Below are 16,195 nucleotides of genomic sequence, written 5' to 3' on the forward strand. Positions count from 1 at the left end.
GTTTAAAGAACTAGGGACATTTTTAAAGTCATCAGGAAAACTTCCTGTCCAAGTTCTATAGTATCAAAAACAAACAAAAAGCCCTAAAGTTTTAAGGCCATGAACTGGTAACACAGAATATATTTTCAACAGAAAATTCCCAGATATTTTACCACAGAATATGATAGATTTTTCCATATGCTTACATTTTTATATTAAATCTGGACATTGTTCTCCTATACCTAAATCACAAAGCATCAGCACAGATTGCTTTGTGGAATGCTACTGTCTGTAGTGTATGTTGAGGGCCACTAGATTAGATAATGGCCTTATGAAATGCAGAAAAGACCATCAAAATACCTAATAATTCAAGACAGTGATGCAATAAGAGTCTGAAACTAGGAAGAATTCTGGCAAACTGCATGCAGATTCATTTCCCCTATTCTCTAAATCCTTAGCAAAAGCATCTTTCTTCTTTGAGGTGAATGGAAAGCGTTTAATGTATCTCAGGCATTCACAGAATAAAGAAGCTGTAAAATGCTGTTGCCTGTGTATTTTGGTGCTGAAAAAATCTCCAGAGCAGTTAATTAGGGGTGAGATAAGAAAGGGTTTATTTGCCAAGGCTAAGATGGTATACGACGTGCGCGGGCCGTGCCTGAGATGTTCCATTTTATAATACCATCCATCCAATCCCAGATGTGTCCACCCTTTGGCCCTTCCTCTGGTCCGCCCTGGGCCGTCCCCCTGAGAATTGGGTCTGGGGTCTTTTTGGGACCACCTACTTCCTCATCTTCATCTTCATCAGAGCACAAAGGGTACATTGTTACCTAATTTTTGACCATATTCTGTGGTTTAGGCCCTGATATGCTGTTCTCCAAACAGTCTAGGCCTTTGCCTTGACAGAAGACTAAACATTGCCACTGAATTCAGGGGTAGGTTTGATATAGAAGGCATAGAATGGGGTAAAAGGGTTAGGGAATGTGTAAACAAGGGAAAGGAACAAGGGACAAAGGGGTTTCTGCTTTTTAAAACCTACCTATAAAATTTACAAGTCTTACAAATATTAGAAAAATAAAAAAACATTAGGGGCTTAAGGCATCAATGCAAAGTGATCCACGAAGAGGAAACAAACCCAAATATTTTATTGGCATCATTGAAGTGCAAAATGTACAACCGTAACACTCTGTCCTCCTCTGAATTTTGAGGAGCATGGCTGACAAAACAGAAACGTGTGTGACTGCACAAGGAACACGAGCTTGTCTCTATTTCTTTCAGCAAGGTTGTTTTCTAGAAAGGCTGTTCATGTTTTCTCCCCCAAAGCAAACAGGTCTCGATACATTGCACAAGGCCTTTGCACAGGTACAACTGGAAGAAGCACGTAGGCAAATTTCTTCTAGTTAAGAGAAGACTGGCAAAATCAGTCTCAGGTCTCAGGAAGAGTGTAAGATAACTGAAAACAGTGGAGGAGGGAAAACAAATGTACAGAACTTGTGATCTCTCTTACTTTTCCTTGGCTGGTAGGAAAGGCTAATAAAAGCAATGAATTCATATTGTACTGTTCTAAGGATCAAGATCCCACTTTCTTTTCATTCATCTCAAAATCCTGGGGCATTGTACAACTTAATCAACCCTCTCAATCAGGGAATGAAGCAAAGATTACACCTCCTGAAGTATAATTCCCTTTGGAGCTCTTCCTGGAACTGACTGTACTATATTTCAGTCGGTGCTAGTGCTTGATAAGACAATCGAATCCTTTGTTAAGAACTTCCAAAAGGAAACAGAGGCACCAATTAATTGGTATTCTGACTGGAACTAATTCAAAGGTGTCTTCTAGTACCTTGGGATACAGTGTGTTCTGCTTTGGAGAGAACCAATCAGTCAGAGATTGATGAAGGGGTGATGAGGTCAGGTTTGCAAATATAGAACCATCTGCACAGTCTCCTGGGTTGGTACCTGCAACACAGTAATTTACCGGAGCAGGTGTTTCCTTTTAATATACATTTTTTTTCTGCTGAAATTGTAACTTTATTGAGAAAGTGCCTGCAGTTTGTTATTAAGAGGGTACTTCTTTTATTGTTGCTATTAACTGTTAACTGCTGAAAGGTTTCTGAAAGTTGTAATACCCACACTTGTTAAAAACACAGGTAAGAAAAGAGGCTATGATGTTAAATATTGAAGTCAATCTGACACATCTTCAGAAAGCTGCTACACATAAACATAACAAAGTCTAAAAGGCTGTTTTTAAAACAGAATTATTTCATTCAGAAAGAAGCCGTTTCTTCCTGAATATGGGTGACTGAAATTATCATAGTCATTAAGATCATGATTTATTTCTGTTTACAGACATAAATAATTATGGAGGAAGGAGGCTTTCTGAAACAAAAGAAAAATTCAAGAATTCCAGCTGGAATTTCCCACCTGACTTGAGCTTTGTGGGATGCATAATCTGATAAGTCCTCTCTGCTTTGGATCCAACACACAGAGGAAGGTCAGCAGATAATATATTTAACTCAAACTCAGGTTCCTGGCTTTGCTGCACCTCATACTCTGCTCCAGCTCTACTATAATACACACAATCTCTTCTCTGGCCAAACATCTCTCGACCCAACTCCCAGATCCTAGGAACTGTCTTTGCATCATTAACTTCAACTGGGGGCAAACACTGAGGGTGTTCCCTTAAGGGGGTCACGTTCCACAAGTCTCTGCACGGGCATTACACCTCCTGCTCCTCACAAACCTAATGCCACAAACATTCTTGAGAATGTTCCTTGGGTTTGCCTAAGATATTTTATTGACCCTGTAATTCTTAACAGGACAAAAATAACATATGGGAAAGTAGTTTCTTGGTTTGAGCGTATCACCAAAAAAAGTCACAGAACGCTGCAAAGTGAATAAAACTCCAGCCTACATGAATCACAACATTAAAACCCAGGGAATGTCCTTTGCCACTCAGTGAGGCAAAAACACAAGTCAAATTGAACCTCTCACTAAAGAAACCAAGAGAGTTAGAAATGTTTCTTTTTTCCTATTCTACTTCAGACGTTAAATCTAAATGTCTTAGTTTAAAACCAACTCGCAGGAAAAAAACCCATACACACTTCTGACCATCTGGTCATATACTGGATTTTGTTATTGCACTTTCCTCTTCTTTTGAATTTTGTTAATTATGGTTTGGGGTAAATTTTAGGAAATAAAAGGACAGTGACTCAGCAACTGAGGAAAAAACCCTTGTTCTGTGTTTTTGTTTAAGTCTGGTAATTAAATACAGATTTACTCCTCTGGGGAAAAAAATAGATGTCAGAATCAAACTGCTTAATTGGCAGATTTTTCAGTTTTTAATTGAACTAGTTTAATTTTTACCTGATCAGGCATCACCCTTAATTCTAATTTAGGGGTTTGATCTTTTTTTTACTTCTGGGAAGGTCCCCTCTGTTCCCAGCATGTTCCTCTGTCACTCTGATGAACACATCTCTGATGAGACAAAGAAATCCTTACTTTCCCAGAAATAACTGCCTCATCTGTTGCTAATTTCCCTTCCATCTCTTATGGAACACATGGCTCCTTTCTGTGACCTCTTGCTGTGTGCACATCCATGAAATATTTTCTTTCCTCTTCTTGCAAAATTTTCCAAATTTAGTAACAACTTTTTAATGTATGTTTTCCACCTATTCTCATCTACATAACTCAAAAACAAATGCAAAGTATTATCATGAATCCTTTAAGCAAATCTTTTAAGTGGCTTACTGAATGAAAAAAGTCTTCCCATTTTCTTTTCATCCCTTTTAGCTCTACATTCATTTCCAAAGCAACAAACTTGTATGGTTTCTGTTGCTCGGTATTTTTTTATTATTTTGCCTCGTTTCTCATGTTCTTCCTGACCCCCACATGAGCTGTGCCTCTGCAAAGTAAAATAAGCAAATGTGCATTTCAATTGTCATGTCTGGGCTGTTGGATCTGGCCTGTAACTTCTGTTGGACACTCCCATGATAAATAACACTGAAAAGCAGAGCAATTTTTGGAATTGTATTTGCCGTCGATAATTTGCTCTTGGTTCAACACATCTCGATGCCCCAAGTCTTAACTAAGAGAGCAGCACAAAACAATTCTGCAAATCCTCTCCAACAGAACCACTAAACAAATCCTTCCCATAAAAACATGAAACAAGGCCACACAAATTCTAAATAATCTCATTTGAAGTTTGCACAACCTATTTTTTGCACTGGGAAAGACGGAATTTGTCACAACAATTAATTTCCTCTACTACTGACTGAAAATGTGCAATATATTAAAATAAGTCTTGGTGAATAATTAGGATCACCAGGTCAACTACACAGTATTTCAAGAGAATAAAGTTGCTACTGAGAAAATGAGTACTCTTTTTCTTGCCACTCTCAGCAGCCTTGCTTGTTTTGCATATGGCTTGCATGTTTAATTAGCAATCTTTCTGTAAGTGTCTGCAATTAGACAATGATGATTAATAAAATAACTCCTTTAAAGCTCCATTTAGGCAGCAGAACTGCACAATAAGGTATAATTAATTCATCATTAATAAATCATGGCTGGTTAATTAATCTGTTGATTACAAACACATTACTGTATAGCCTCCCACCTGAGCTCTGGTGATTTTTCTATCCTGAAAAGAAACAGAGACAAAGTAGTAGTAAACTATAAAAAAAACCGCTTTAAGCAGCAAAGATATTGGTTTAGTCAGGAAATTTAGATAATAAGTATCTTTAAAATTTATGGGCCTTGTTCATCATTAGTCCTCGTAGAGTAAAAAAATAATTGAACCGCCTATGTGTTAAATGTGGATGGGTGAACAACAATTGGCCCTTTAGTTCATTTATATTCTTAAAGAAGGGATTTTTTTTCCCAAAGCATCTCAGATTATAGGCCAGATTGAGCCTTTGCATAAACCACAAGCAGAACAAGCTTGCAGCATTGCTGCTCAAGGACATCCACGTCACCAGCCAGGAAGTGACCAGTTTGATTTGTGAGAAGGTGAGGCCAAGGATAAACCTGCCACTGCAGCAGGGCTGCTGAGCTGCCTGTGTTTGATGTGTGATGATGACTCCATGTTTATAAATAATATTTCAGGTCCGTGAACTTCAGTGTACTCAGACTGAGTACAGAAGAATGGGCATTTCCACTTGGAGACTCCTTTTGCTTGCCACCTAGCCCTTGACCCCAATAGTGCTTTTAAATCACAATATTGGTATGTTCTGTGTAGCTACAGGATATAGAAACTTGTCTCCAGGTACTTGGACTTCAGCAAGATATGTGATAAACTATGATAAAATTCAAAATAACTGGAAATAAGGGAACTTTGGCATGACTAAGTTCCTCATTGTTTATAAAAGGCTGACATCCAGCTGTTCCTACATTATGAAAATGCCTCTGAGTTCAAAACACTTCATTCTCAAATACTGCAAAGAGAAAGAACTAAGGCTAAAGCTTAGGACAGAGGTGACTTGAAAGAGACAGCAGAGTTTCAGCTGGAGAAACAGAAACAGTTCAATATTCCTAATAAATCCAGTGAAAGACCATGTCATGGTGACAAAATCTGAAGCAGCACTTCAGGAAGAAAATTCTTCCAGAAAGGGTATCTACACTTCCAGGAGCAAATCTGCAGTCTTTGAGAAGTAACTGACATTGCTGTAACCAATAAAGTTTCCTTTCAGAGTTTAATCAGCTTTATGTGCATCTCTACGTCAATCTCTTAAATCTTTCTGCTCTAATGAAAAGCATTGACTAAGCAGCAGCACTATGAACAACTGCAGTACCATTCATCTCTGAAACATGCTGCTCATAAAAGAGAACCACAAGGCACATTTCCAAAACATTTGTATTTTTTCACATTTCAATTCAACTAAATTAATGAACATGAATGTCATTTTAATATATGGCACAGAAAATACATGTTTCAAAGAAAGGAACTCAGATGTCATGGAAAATTCTGAATCTGGGAGAAGTTTGATTATTTTATCAATCAGAGATGTCTACAGTTCAATCCAAGAAGCAGAAAAACAAGACAGCTGCCCTTGAACATTCTTTGAAGTCAGTGTATACGTGAAGTGGCAAGATTAAGAGGGAAGAAAACAATACCAAGGATCTTGAAGATCAGAAGATTTTTCAAGCCCTTTTTAAAATGGACCACAAGGAATCCAAGACTTCTGAGAACAGGGGGATTCACTGCCTGGAGCTGAGAGAAAATCAGCATAACAGGAGTTCCGTGAAGGTGTGGGAGATTAGTGGCAGCTCCTTCAGAAAGTCAGGGTTCCTTTTAACACCACAGCACTTTGCCCTGCAATGTCCACCCTCCCGTCGCTGCGCAGGCAAATCTTCAACTCCCCTCCACGGCGGGAACACTGAAAGGCTGAAGGGAAACAAGAACCCACAGTTAAAATCTCCTGTGGAGCACAAAGCACTTAAAAAGCCAGGAAAAACTCCAGCAAATGAGGCTTCTGTCTGCAGAAAGCAAACACTGCACCAGGGACAGGCTTTAGGGATGAAGATCAGCTGGGCTCTATTTCCAACTGGAACTTGGCTCCTGAGTCTCACAAACCTGCTCCTCAACACCAGCTGGGAAGCTGCTGTGCTGCAGCCAACTGAAGCCTTGAGTTCTCCCTCCCTGGGACACACTTTCTGCAGGTCAGAAGGAAGAACACCAAGCATTATCTCCAGGAGAATGAAGAACCATTTTCCTGGCACTGAACAGCTCAAGTTGATAGGACAGTCAAAGAAGGAAGGAGGCTGAGGGGGAAATAAGCTCATGCAGGCAGTGGAAAAAGTCTACAAAGAAACATCACTGCTGCTTCAGCTGTCACAAACTGACACCAAGTTCATCCAAAGACAGGAACAGACACTGATTTACAGAATCCTGAATATATAGTTTAATACAACTGGATCAACCTGAAGTAGGAACAGCCTTGTAATTAATTACAGAACTGAGCTTTTGCCTGAACTGTTCAGCCATACACAGGTGGGATGATAAAGTTCACTTCACTTGTGGACTCTGTAACTTATTTCAGCAGAGCCATTTTAGTTGCACAACTCCTTGATCAGAAAATGGTCTGGTTCAGATGGTACTTAGAAAATGTTTGAGTTTCATGTAGTGTTGCTTTTGTAAAAGGCTGTAAATGGATGAAGAGGCTTTAATGTCCAGTTCCTTACTCAACGAATTTCCAACTGCTACAGGAGTTGTTCAAAACTAAAGGGTATATTTTTCCTCTCAGACCCACAATTTTTAAATTAGACACAGACTGTACTCAGATCCCTGCAGACCATAGGCTCTCTAACAGATGGCATATATGCTGTATGCTTTAAAACTCTTTCTCAGTCACTGCTGATAAGAAAGCTCTTCTTTGATCAGGATATTAGATTCCCAGACAAAGTAGACACTCTAAAACAGTGGAAACAGGACCTATCTAAAGATTGATATTGATACTTTCTGTTCTTTTCCATTTATAGAACCACCAGTTATTGGTTTTAACTGGTCAGAACATCATGTAGGAATGGAATAATGCTTCAATTGGGTATTTTTGACTCTTAAAGATCCAGGCCATGCTACATTTGATCTATTATTATTGCCAAGAGTGGATACACACCTAAGCTCTCCCACACCCTTGTGATAGCAGATATAAATAAAAGAGATTAATTATTTCATATCTTCAGAGGTTGGTTGTGGTTGGTTTTTTTTCTTGTTAAATATTCAAGCAGTACTGGCTGTTTCATGGCAGAATTACTGAGATTGTTTTCATATTGGTCCATCTCATTTTATTTTTAAAGAAACTTCCAAAGCAGGAGAAAACCAAAAAATAACCCACAAAAGAAAGGTTTAGCCAAGCTTATATGAAAATAATACTTGATCTATTCTTTCTCTCCCACAGAAGCACTGATATTTCACACTAGGTCTGAGGGCAACCAGGCCTGCAGGGCACATTTCAATAACTAGAAGATTTCATTCACCAGCAATACCTCTGCAGACATTCAAGCATCTCTGGTGTGCACTCACCTTTTAGATCACAGGGTTATTGCATGTCCAGTCCTCGTCCGTATTTACTAGGAACACCTCATACTATATGGAGATTTTCTACATATTTTCCATAAAATCAAGTATGTGCAATTGCAGAAACAATACATAACAGCTACATTCAAAGTGCTCTGAACTCCTCTGTGATTAACCTGACACAGGCACTGTGAAGCTGAGTATGCTGATCTCACAGAATCACACACCCCTGCCCTCTCAAGTCAGCCAGTGGCCTTATGCTGAGAGTATCCCATTGTTATGAGGAGCTTCTTCTAAGTCTACATGTAGCTAAATGGTCACTGCACACAAAAGGGGCAAAATGGTTTAAGGACTAATGGATTTTCCTCATGATGTCATCATAATGACATCAACTCCGGAAAAAGTGCCGTTTTTGCAGTAATATATGTTTTAAGAAATCACCAGTATTTTGGGTGGATTTTGGGAAGCCAGTCTGTTTGGTGATATGGAATTACTTATGCACATTTATAAATATTGCCTTAGAAATGTGAAAACCATGTGAAGGGCTGGATACACAGACAGCTGCTATACACTGCACTCATTAACAAATAAGAAAGTCCATACATTTGATATAAGAGACTATAAACATTGCAGAGATTCCTCAAATGAAAGACAGGCAAGGATTGATATTGAACCTTGATTTAGCCAGCAGCTTAAATTCAGGAACATGTACACAGTTTCAAGAAAGATCATAAAGTATTTCACCTGGAAAATTCTCTTTGTAGCCTCCTCCTAGAGGTCACCATAGCCAGAGAGATCTGACAATGCATTTATTGTTTCTTATTTTTGTATTATTTCATATGCAATCTGTTTGGGAACTAACAGATCCTTCACTTTACAGAAGAAATTCTTCCTTTATTCTAACAATAACAAGTATTGGGTATTACAGAGGCTACTAAGTTTCCTAAGTAAGTCAGTGAAACGATTCATTTGGAACAACTCTCAAGAAAATTCCAACATTGACCAGAAATTATATGAGCTGTTTTGGTCTCAGTATACATGAGGGGAAAGGAAAACACTGCTCAAAGTGTACTGGAAAGTACACCTGGTTAATGAAAATACTGATACCTCTTCCCAATACCCAACAGGGAAACCAGAAAGACCAAGCAGGAAAATAAAATCCAATCAAAACACGTAAACAGCATCACCTGAGTTTCACCAGCTTCACCTGTGATAAAAGGTCAGGAGAACTAAAATCCAAAAGCTGAAATCAAAAACTCTCTGCAGAGAGCTATGATCCACAAACAGATACTTCCAACTCCCTGTGGGCAGGATGTGCCATGGTGGTGGGGAGGAAAGAAAGCAATTTATCAAAGATTACCTCACATGCTAAATATTACATCATGTTCTACTCATACTGAGAAAATGGATAGGGAGTTAATACTACAGTTTGGACTGCAGTAATAATAAACCCTTGTCTTTTCTAGGGAGTAGATAATAAATGGGCAGCTTTGCAATAAAACAGTTTCTCTTACCAAGCATTTCTTTCTTCCCCAGTTGCTCTGACCAGTAGCTGCTTAACACAGCATGAGCAGATCCTTAAAGGAAATTGAGAAAAAAAGTACAGAACTAAATTATAATCATTATTTTATAGAGCAAGCACAGGCAAAATGCAAATGTCATACATCAAGTGCCACGTGTGCCTAAGGCAAAAAGAAAACCAGCTACGAGTTTGCACAGCAGACAGAACTTAAGGCTTTATAACTGCCATTATTTACAATAAAGCAGTATTACTTCCTTATCCTCTGGCTTCAATGGAAATTTTGCTTAGCTGAGGGCTTCAGCATTAGCCACCAACACAAAAAACAGAACGCTGATGGAAGTGGACATGAATTTCTACTGCAATACTCATCCAACACTGAACCAGTCTCTCACTTTTCTCTAACTAGAACACTTCAGGGAAAAGATCTGAAAAAGACACAGGAATGTCTGGCCTAATGACAGCAAGAAGCTGACTGGATTTTTGCTGAATAAATTGTCATCGGCCATGAAAGTTTTCAGTTTAGTGAGCACACTCCTGCTGGCCATATAAAACACGAAGTTATAAGAGACTCCAAAGAACAAAAACAGATTCATGACGTTTAATATGAACCCTTTGGTTGAACTGAAACAAAAGGAAGAGTTGCTTATCTCACACACACACCTGTAACAGGGTCCTCCAAAACTCCATACCAAGGTGCAAAATATCTGGAGTAAAAATCGTGACCTTTCCCACTGGAATTTCCCTTAAGAGTGAGTATGAGTCCTTTCACTTTTCCCGTCTTTTCAGCTGACAAAAAGCTTTGTGCACTCACTTTCAGTTCTTCCAACACAGACCTTGAATATAAATTATAAAATTTTAATAGCCCATATTCTTCATTTTACTTGAATGTAAGTACTGAAGAGAAATATAAAACTATAAAATCATCTTCTCTACGATTCACAAACAGCCTTAAAATATTAGAGGAAACATTGTCCTCTCAATGTTATTTGACAGAAATCATCCGGAATATAATACACTCTGAGTGAGCAGAGAAAAATAAAGCTCAGGCCATGCACTTTTTATTTATTTCTGAATATGCAGCATCCTAGAATAGCAGCTACAAAAAAAAAATCAAACTTTTATTTTAACATTTTAATCATTGAAAGAAATATTTCCTCACTACAGAACACACAGAGTTAAGTGCTCCACCTCCTTTCAGAGCAAGCAAAGAATACCATTCAGCTCTTTGTGGCATTCTAAAGCAGCCTACAACTGTCCAATACCTCTCTGCAAAATAAAGTCTGAAAGAGTAAAAATAATAAGTACTCACATGAGGACAGTTCCATGTATTTCTATCTTCCCACTACCCCAATCTTTAAACATTAGTTCGGCCAAACTTCAAGTTTGTAACAGTAGTAACTTGGTCTGATTAAAGAAGTTGTCTTTCCACAATATATAGCTGAGTCATACTTGAATTAACAATGAAATTCAGCTCTATGAGAGTCACAAATGCTTTGGAATAATTTGAATTGGAATTTTCTCTGTAAAGCTACTTACAATGCTGTTAAGCATGTGAAAGCAGATTACAGTCCATTGAGTGTAAGAATTCCTGGCATTCTGGCAATGTGCTCTGAATCAAAGCTGGACTCCTAACTTCCTGCCAGGGTACTGGAGCATTTTAGACTCAGATGGAAGGGGAAAATACACCATCATTAAAACTGTTTCCTACACCTCCTTTTCTTCAAAACAGATTTCAGACTGATCTTACTCACCTTTGCAGGTTCAATAAGTTCAAACTAGAAGATAAAATAACTATTAATACAAGAAATTAAAGTTAGAGTTTTTAATCTCCACCTGATTTAAAACTAGATAAGAGAGCTTAGTAAGTAAGGAAGAGAGATTACACAAACCAACCCAATTTCTGCACTCTTGAATTATGAAAAAAAATTTTAGACACCTTTCATAAGCATCACTGAGACGGACTAACAGTTTCCTTGTGTCAGGAGAGTAACGGACATCTTGAACAGCCATGTCACCAACTGCTGCCTGGGGGAAAACATAAAGGAGATAAAGGAAACATCACCACTGGAATATGAAATACTGTTTCCTTAACATTTTTGTGGAACACACTCCCTGCTACAACAGTCCCTATGCAAGGTCTCTCATACTAGAGGGTTCTCCAGTACAGGCAAGCAAGACAAGCAAAGGCACTCATGAATGGATATGGGTGGGTGGCAAGAGCTCCACAGATGGTAACTCAGACAGAAATCCAGGACCTAGAAGAGGGCAAGGACACTCCAGTCAACAGTAGTGGGAGACAGGTTCAACTGCAGCATTTTGGAGAATTCCATTTCCTGACCTACTGAGTCCAGACTCAGACCTTGGAAGTTTGGTGTTTCAAGTTCAGGAGTACAACAAGCAGGGCCTTGTTGCCATTTTAACATACAAAAATAAGTAGAGCTATTACAAATGTTCTTCTAAGACAACATATAGATTCTATTTTTACCTTTATTAATTCTTCTACTTCCTCAAGTACCTGAAGAAGGGGGAAAAAAAAGGCACTGTAAAAAATAAAATATATATATGTATGTATTTATGCAACTATAGACACACATATATATTATATACACATAAAACATCAACATACACATACAAACATCAACACACATTTCCCTGAAGGCCTGTCAGGAATAAAACTTTGACTGACCTGAGGATGGGCTGGATAAAGTGGCAAGTCCAGGACAATGTCATCTTTCACTAGTCTGGCTTTTAATTCCCCGCTCAGTGTCACAAATGTGAGAACTGGATTTGTATTTTCTAGAGAAAGAACATTGTAACGTTATCAAACACAAGAATTTGAATCTAAATTATTACAGCTCTTGGAGTAGCTCAGTATATTCAGAAAAAGTTAATTATGCAGCTGTAGCCATCAGACCACAGCCTTATAATGACAGAGCAGTTGTACAAGACAACACCTACGGTATCTCCACACGTGTCCTCTAAATGTTATGAATATTTAATTCCCTTTGTTGTAGAAAATGAAGATCTTAGTCAGAAGTAAATGTTCTAAAATGTTTATATATAAAATATCCAGTTTGTAAGCATACTTTGTATGTGAAACAACACAGCAGCTGATGCCAGGGTAGCGTGACCACAGAGAGGAACTTCACTGGCTGGGGTGAACCACCTGAGTCCAAAGCAGGAACCTGGAAAGAAAGTTTAGGTGCTGTTAGGAGGTGGAAGAGTCTATTTCTTCATTTGATCTCAACACTTTACACAGAGTGCTGATGTCTCAGTTAAACAAAAGGCACGTTATAAGCAGTCTTGGTCCTAAACACACTTTTAGAAACCCATTTGGCACTGATTTCTGGCACAGCTCTCACTTTTTAGTCAGCTCAGCAACTGGACTCTACTACCAACCAGAAGAGCTACTTTGATACAGGAGCAAAGGATGTGCAGAGCCAAAGGATGCTCCAGAACTGCCTCCAGCCTGGGAACAGGCACATCCCTGAGAGGTGGAACTGGCACCTCTGGTGCTGCTGGGGAGCCAGAAACCAGGGACATCCGAGATGTCACTGGTAAGAACAAACCCAACCAACTGTGACAGCCTCAACTCATAACTTATCCCCCAAGAAGGTGAAAAATAGTCTGGGAAAAGGGGAAAACAAACTGAGAAAGTAAGAATCAGTAACTGCCACTGGTTGTTCTAACTGAAAGAACAGGGAAACAGCCTGCAAAAATAAAAACTGGTCTGAGAGAACTGAAAACACCATCATCTATTGGCTGTTTCAGGTGAAAAGTGGAACTTAACAGCATCTATTGGCTTCTTGAAGCAGTGGCATTCTCTTATGTCTCTGAGATACAAAAATGCCTTAATTTTTACCCAAAATGAGAACTTTGAGAACTCCAAGAAATGCACAGATTTTTCCTTTTTCCTAAACAGGTCTTATTTAGAAGATAAGCCTCTGTGTCCTTGTGTATTATGGAATCCCACAAAGGCATGGTCATGATCCCTATACATCTGCAGGCTGGTTTGCCCTTCAGGGGTTAAGTGTCTTCCTATTCCCTTGTTAGATATTTTGGGCAGTAAACAGAACCAACTCACTTTTGGTGAAGTCATCTCCAGGGTGCAGCTTTCTGATGAAAGCTGTTTCTGAAAGATTCATTTCTGTTGCGATTTTCTGGTGCAAATCTTCATCCAACTCCTAATGATGAAACAACAAATCCAATTAAAAGCAGGCCAAAAAATGCAGAATCAAACTTTCTGTCAAATACAGTTATTTCATTTTCTATTATTAATAAAACATAGATTCAGCTACAGTTCAATATATTTTGTGAGATTAAAAAAATCTTTAAGCATAAAACTGGGATAACAATCCAACCAACCATTGCGATACATGGGAATTTCTAATATTTGTCCTCTTAGTTCACAAATTCTTGGACTACATGGAAAAATAAATCACCTAAAAAACTAAACTCAGCCTTTCCAGAAACACAAATCTGATTTTTTAAGTTGTAACTAAAGTCACACTGAGAAGTCATTATTGACATAATCTAAAATTAACTACAACTTTCTTTTTATAACTCTGAAAAATCCCTGCCACCAAGAGCTCTGTAGTGATGGAATGCCCAAGGTGGCTCATCAGCCCTCAGGGCCGTGCCCTCCCCAACACTCCTTCAAGAACAATACACTGAGTCAGTGGGACCTGAGAAGAGAGAAACTGGAAAAAAAAAAAAACCAGCAGAAAAGCTGGAGCTCAGTAAGTGCCCCTCCATCTAAACCAGTGAACACTGATCCCAAGATGCACGAGCCCCACAGAGTGTAGAACATTCTACCTGGCCCTTGTCCCATTGCTTTCCCCACAGTTCTGCTGACTGCCCAGGTTTGAGAATCTGATCGTTAAAATACTGAGACTCAAATAAAACAAAGGTCTAAGGGGACCTGATCAGGTTCACCATCTGAGAGATAAAAATCTGCCCTCCGAACTTTGATTATTTCCTTTAATAACTAATCATTTTTAGCCAATAATCCCATACCACACATACAAAACAATTATTAATGTGTACAATGACCTGTTCTTGCAGATTAAATTCTACACAACTAAACAACATTTTAACATTTTAGAGTAACAAGCACCTCTCCTTTATTCCAGAAAAACAGTTCTGTAATTTACAGTCACAGTAAGGATCCTAAAGCAAAACAAAGACCAACAAAAATGTTGTTAAAAATAACATTTTTAACAATATAGAACTTTATTGAAATACTGCCATCCTGTGGCACCTCTGACACACAGAAAGGGCTGGTTCTGCCATTCTCGCATTACTCCCGATTTTTTCGGTAAAGCACCTGCCGAGACACTGAAGGGAAGAGAGTAGTTTTGCTGCTGGCTGCACCATGCTCCTTGAAGCTTAGGATAAAATGTTAAAGTAGGATCTCAGCTTTAACTTGGACACTAAAACCTCTACCTGCAGGAACTGCAGAAAAAACTTCATACGACCACATTCCACAGGAACCGTGCAAGTAAATTGTCCTCACAATATCTCAGTGTAATAAAGCAAAATTAATGTAAAAACACAGTCAGAAGCTCACAGTTTTAAACCAGAGATCATTCTGAGAGTATTTAGATTTCAGGGGGCCAAAAATACCTGAGAAGTAAGATGTTCTCAAGTCATAGCTTTAGCTGCCCTGGTGAGTAGGCAATGTTGTATGAAACGTAGGTAGACATAGGAACATCTAGAAGGGATTCATATCATCAGTACAAGCTGTTGCCATTGAGTATTCAACATATATTTTCCTATTTACAATTTCCATCAGGAATTACTACACAAATAATACAAGGGCTATAAACTTCTAATTCCCATTTAATAATTACTTTTAGTAGAAATCAGTTCCAATTAGTACCAACACCTGATGAGGAGGGTAACTGCTGACAACTGAACCAAAACTACCAACTTTGAAGCAATAAAAACGGGCTGTTTAAACTCGACTAAAGATGAACCCAACACACTAATGATGGAAGACTAAGATCCAGGTCTATACTCCCCGTCTTCCTTTACACAAAAAAAATTAAAAACAAAAAAACGGAGAAAACCCACACCAAAAACCACAGCTCAATCCTTCAGTCAAAAACTACTGAGTACTGATTCTGTGTTACAGCACTACTTTTCAAAGATTTCATTCTGAATCCTTCTTAATCCTTCAGAATCATTCTTAAGAAATTAAGCCATTTCTTTTTGACTTAACTCAGTTAGAATACATCCAGTATATTCCTTACAAGAATAAATATTTCAAAAAGCCCACAAAAAAAACAAAGGGTGTCTCGTGTGACATCGTTCTGATGCCAAAGGCACCCCGCGCTAATTCCTCTCTGTTCTGCAGCAACAGCGAACAACCCTGGCAAGCAGCGCTCCCGAGGGAAGGAAGCAAAGTCTAACGCAGTGCTGAGCACTCAGGCCGAGCCCCGAATGGCAAATGGCAGTGCAGGACCTCAAGACACACTTGTCGGGGGCTTTTGTCACTTACATTTTCAAGCAGACAAACTGCCGCGGGATTCCCAGAAAACGGCCGGTTTGTAAAGGCATCGACCGTAAAAACTGGGATTTGCATTGTCCTTTGAGCCCGTTCAGCCGCAGGCTGTGCCCTGCAGGGGACTTTCGAACCTTCTCTCCCCCAAACGACATCAGAGCTCCAAGTTAATGTTTCCCTG

At 38.9% G+C, this 16,195-nt stretch overlaps 1 protein-coding gene across 1 annotated transcript; it reads right to left on the reverse strand.

Annotated features, from left to right (window-relative positions):
- Nucleotides 1–5,806: 5,806 nt before the first annotated feature.
- PBLD (phenazine biosynthesis like protein domain containing) lies at nucleotides 5,807–16,189 on the reverse strand. The gene is made up of 9 exons (XM_008926021.3): nucleotides 16,012–16,189; nucleotides 13,594–13,693; nucleotides 12,596–12,694; nucleotides 12,196–12,305; nucleotides 11,995–12,024; nucleotides 11,446–11,534; nucleotides 10,170–10,342; nucleotides 9,502–9,564; nucleotides 5,807–6,355 (listed from the first exon to the last, which is right to left on the reverse strand). Exons 1-9 carry the CDS (start codon nucleotides 16,093–16,095, stop codon nucleotides 6,243–6,245), a joined length of 861 nt encoding a protein of 286 aa, XP_008924269.2. The 5' UTR covers nucleotides 16,096–16,189; the 3' UTR covers nucleotides 5,807–6,242.
- Nucleotides 16,190–16,195: the final 6 nt, after the last annotated feature.

This window comes from Manacus vitellinus, unplaced genomic scaffold (genome assembly GCF_001715985.3).
Source record: "Manacus vitellinus isolate BGI_N305 unplaced genomic scaffold, ASM171598v3 scaffold_48_pilon, whole genome shotgun sequence".
NCBI lineage: Eukaryota > Metazoa > Chordata > Aves > Passeriformes > Pipridae > Manacus > Manacus vitellinus.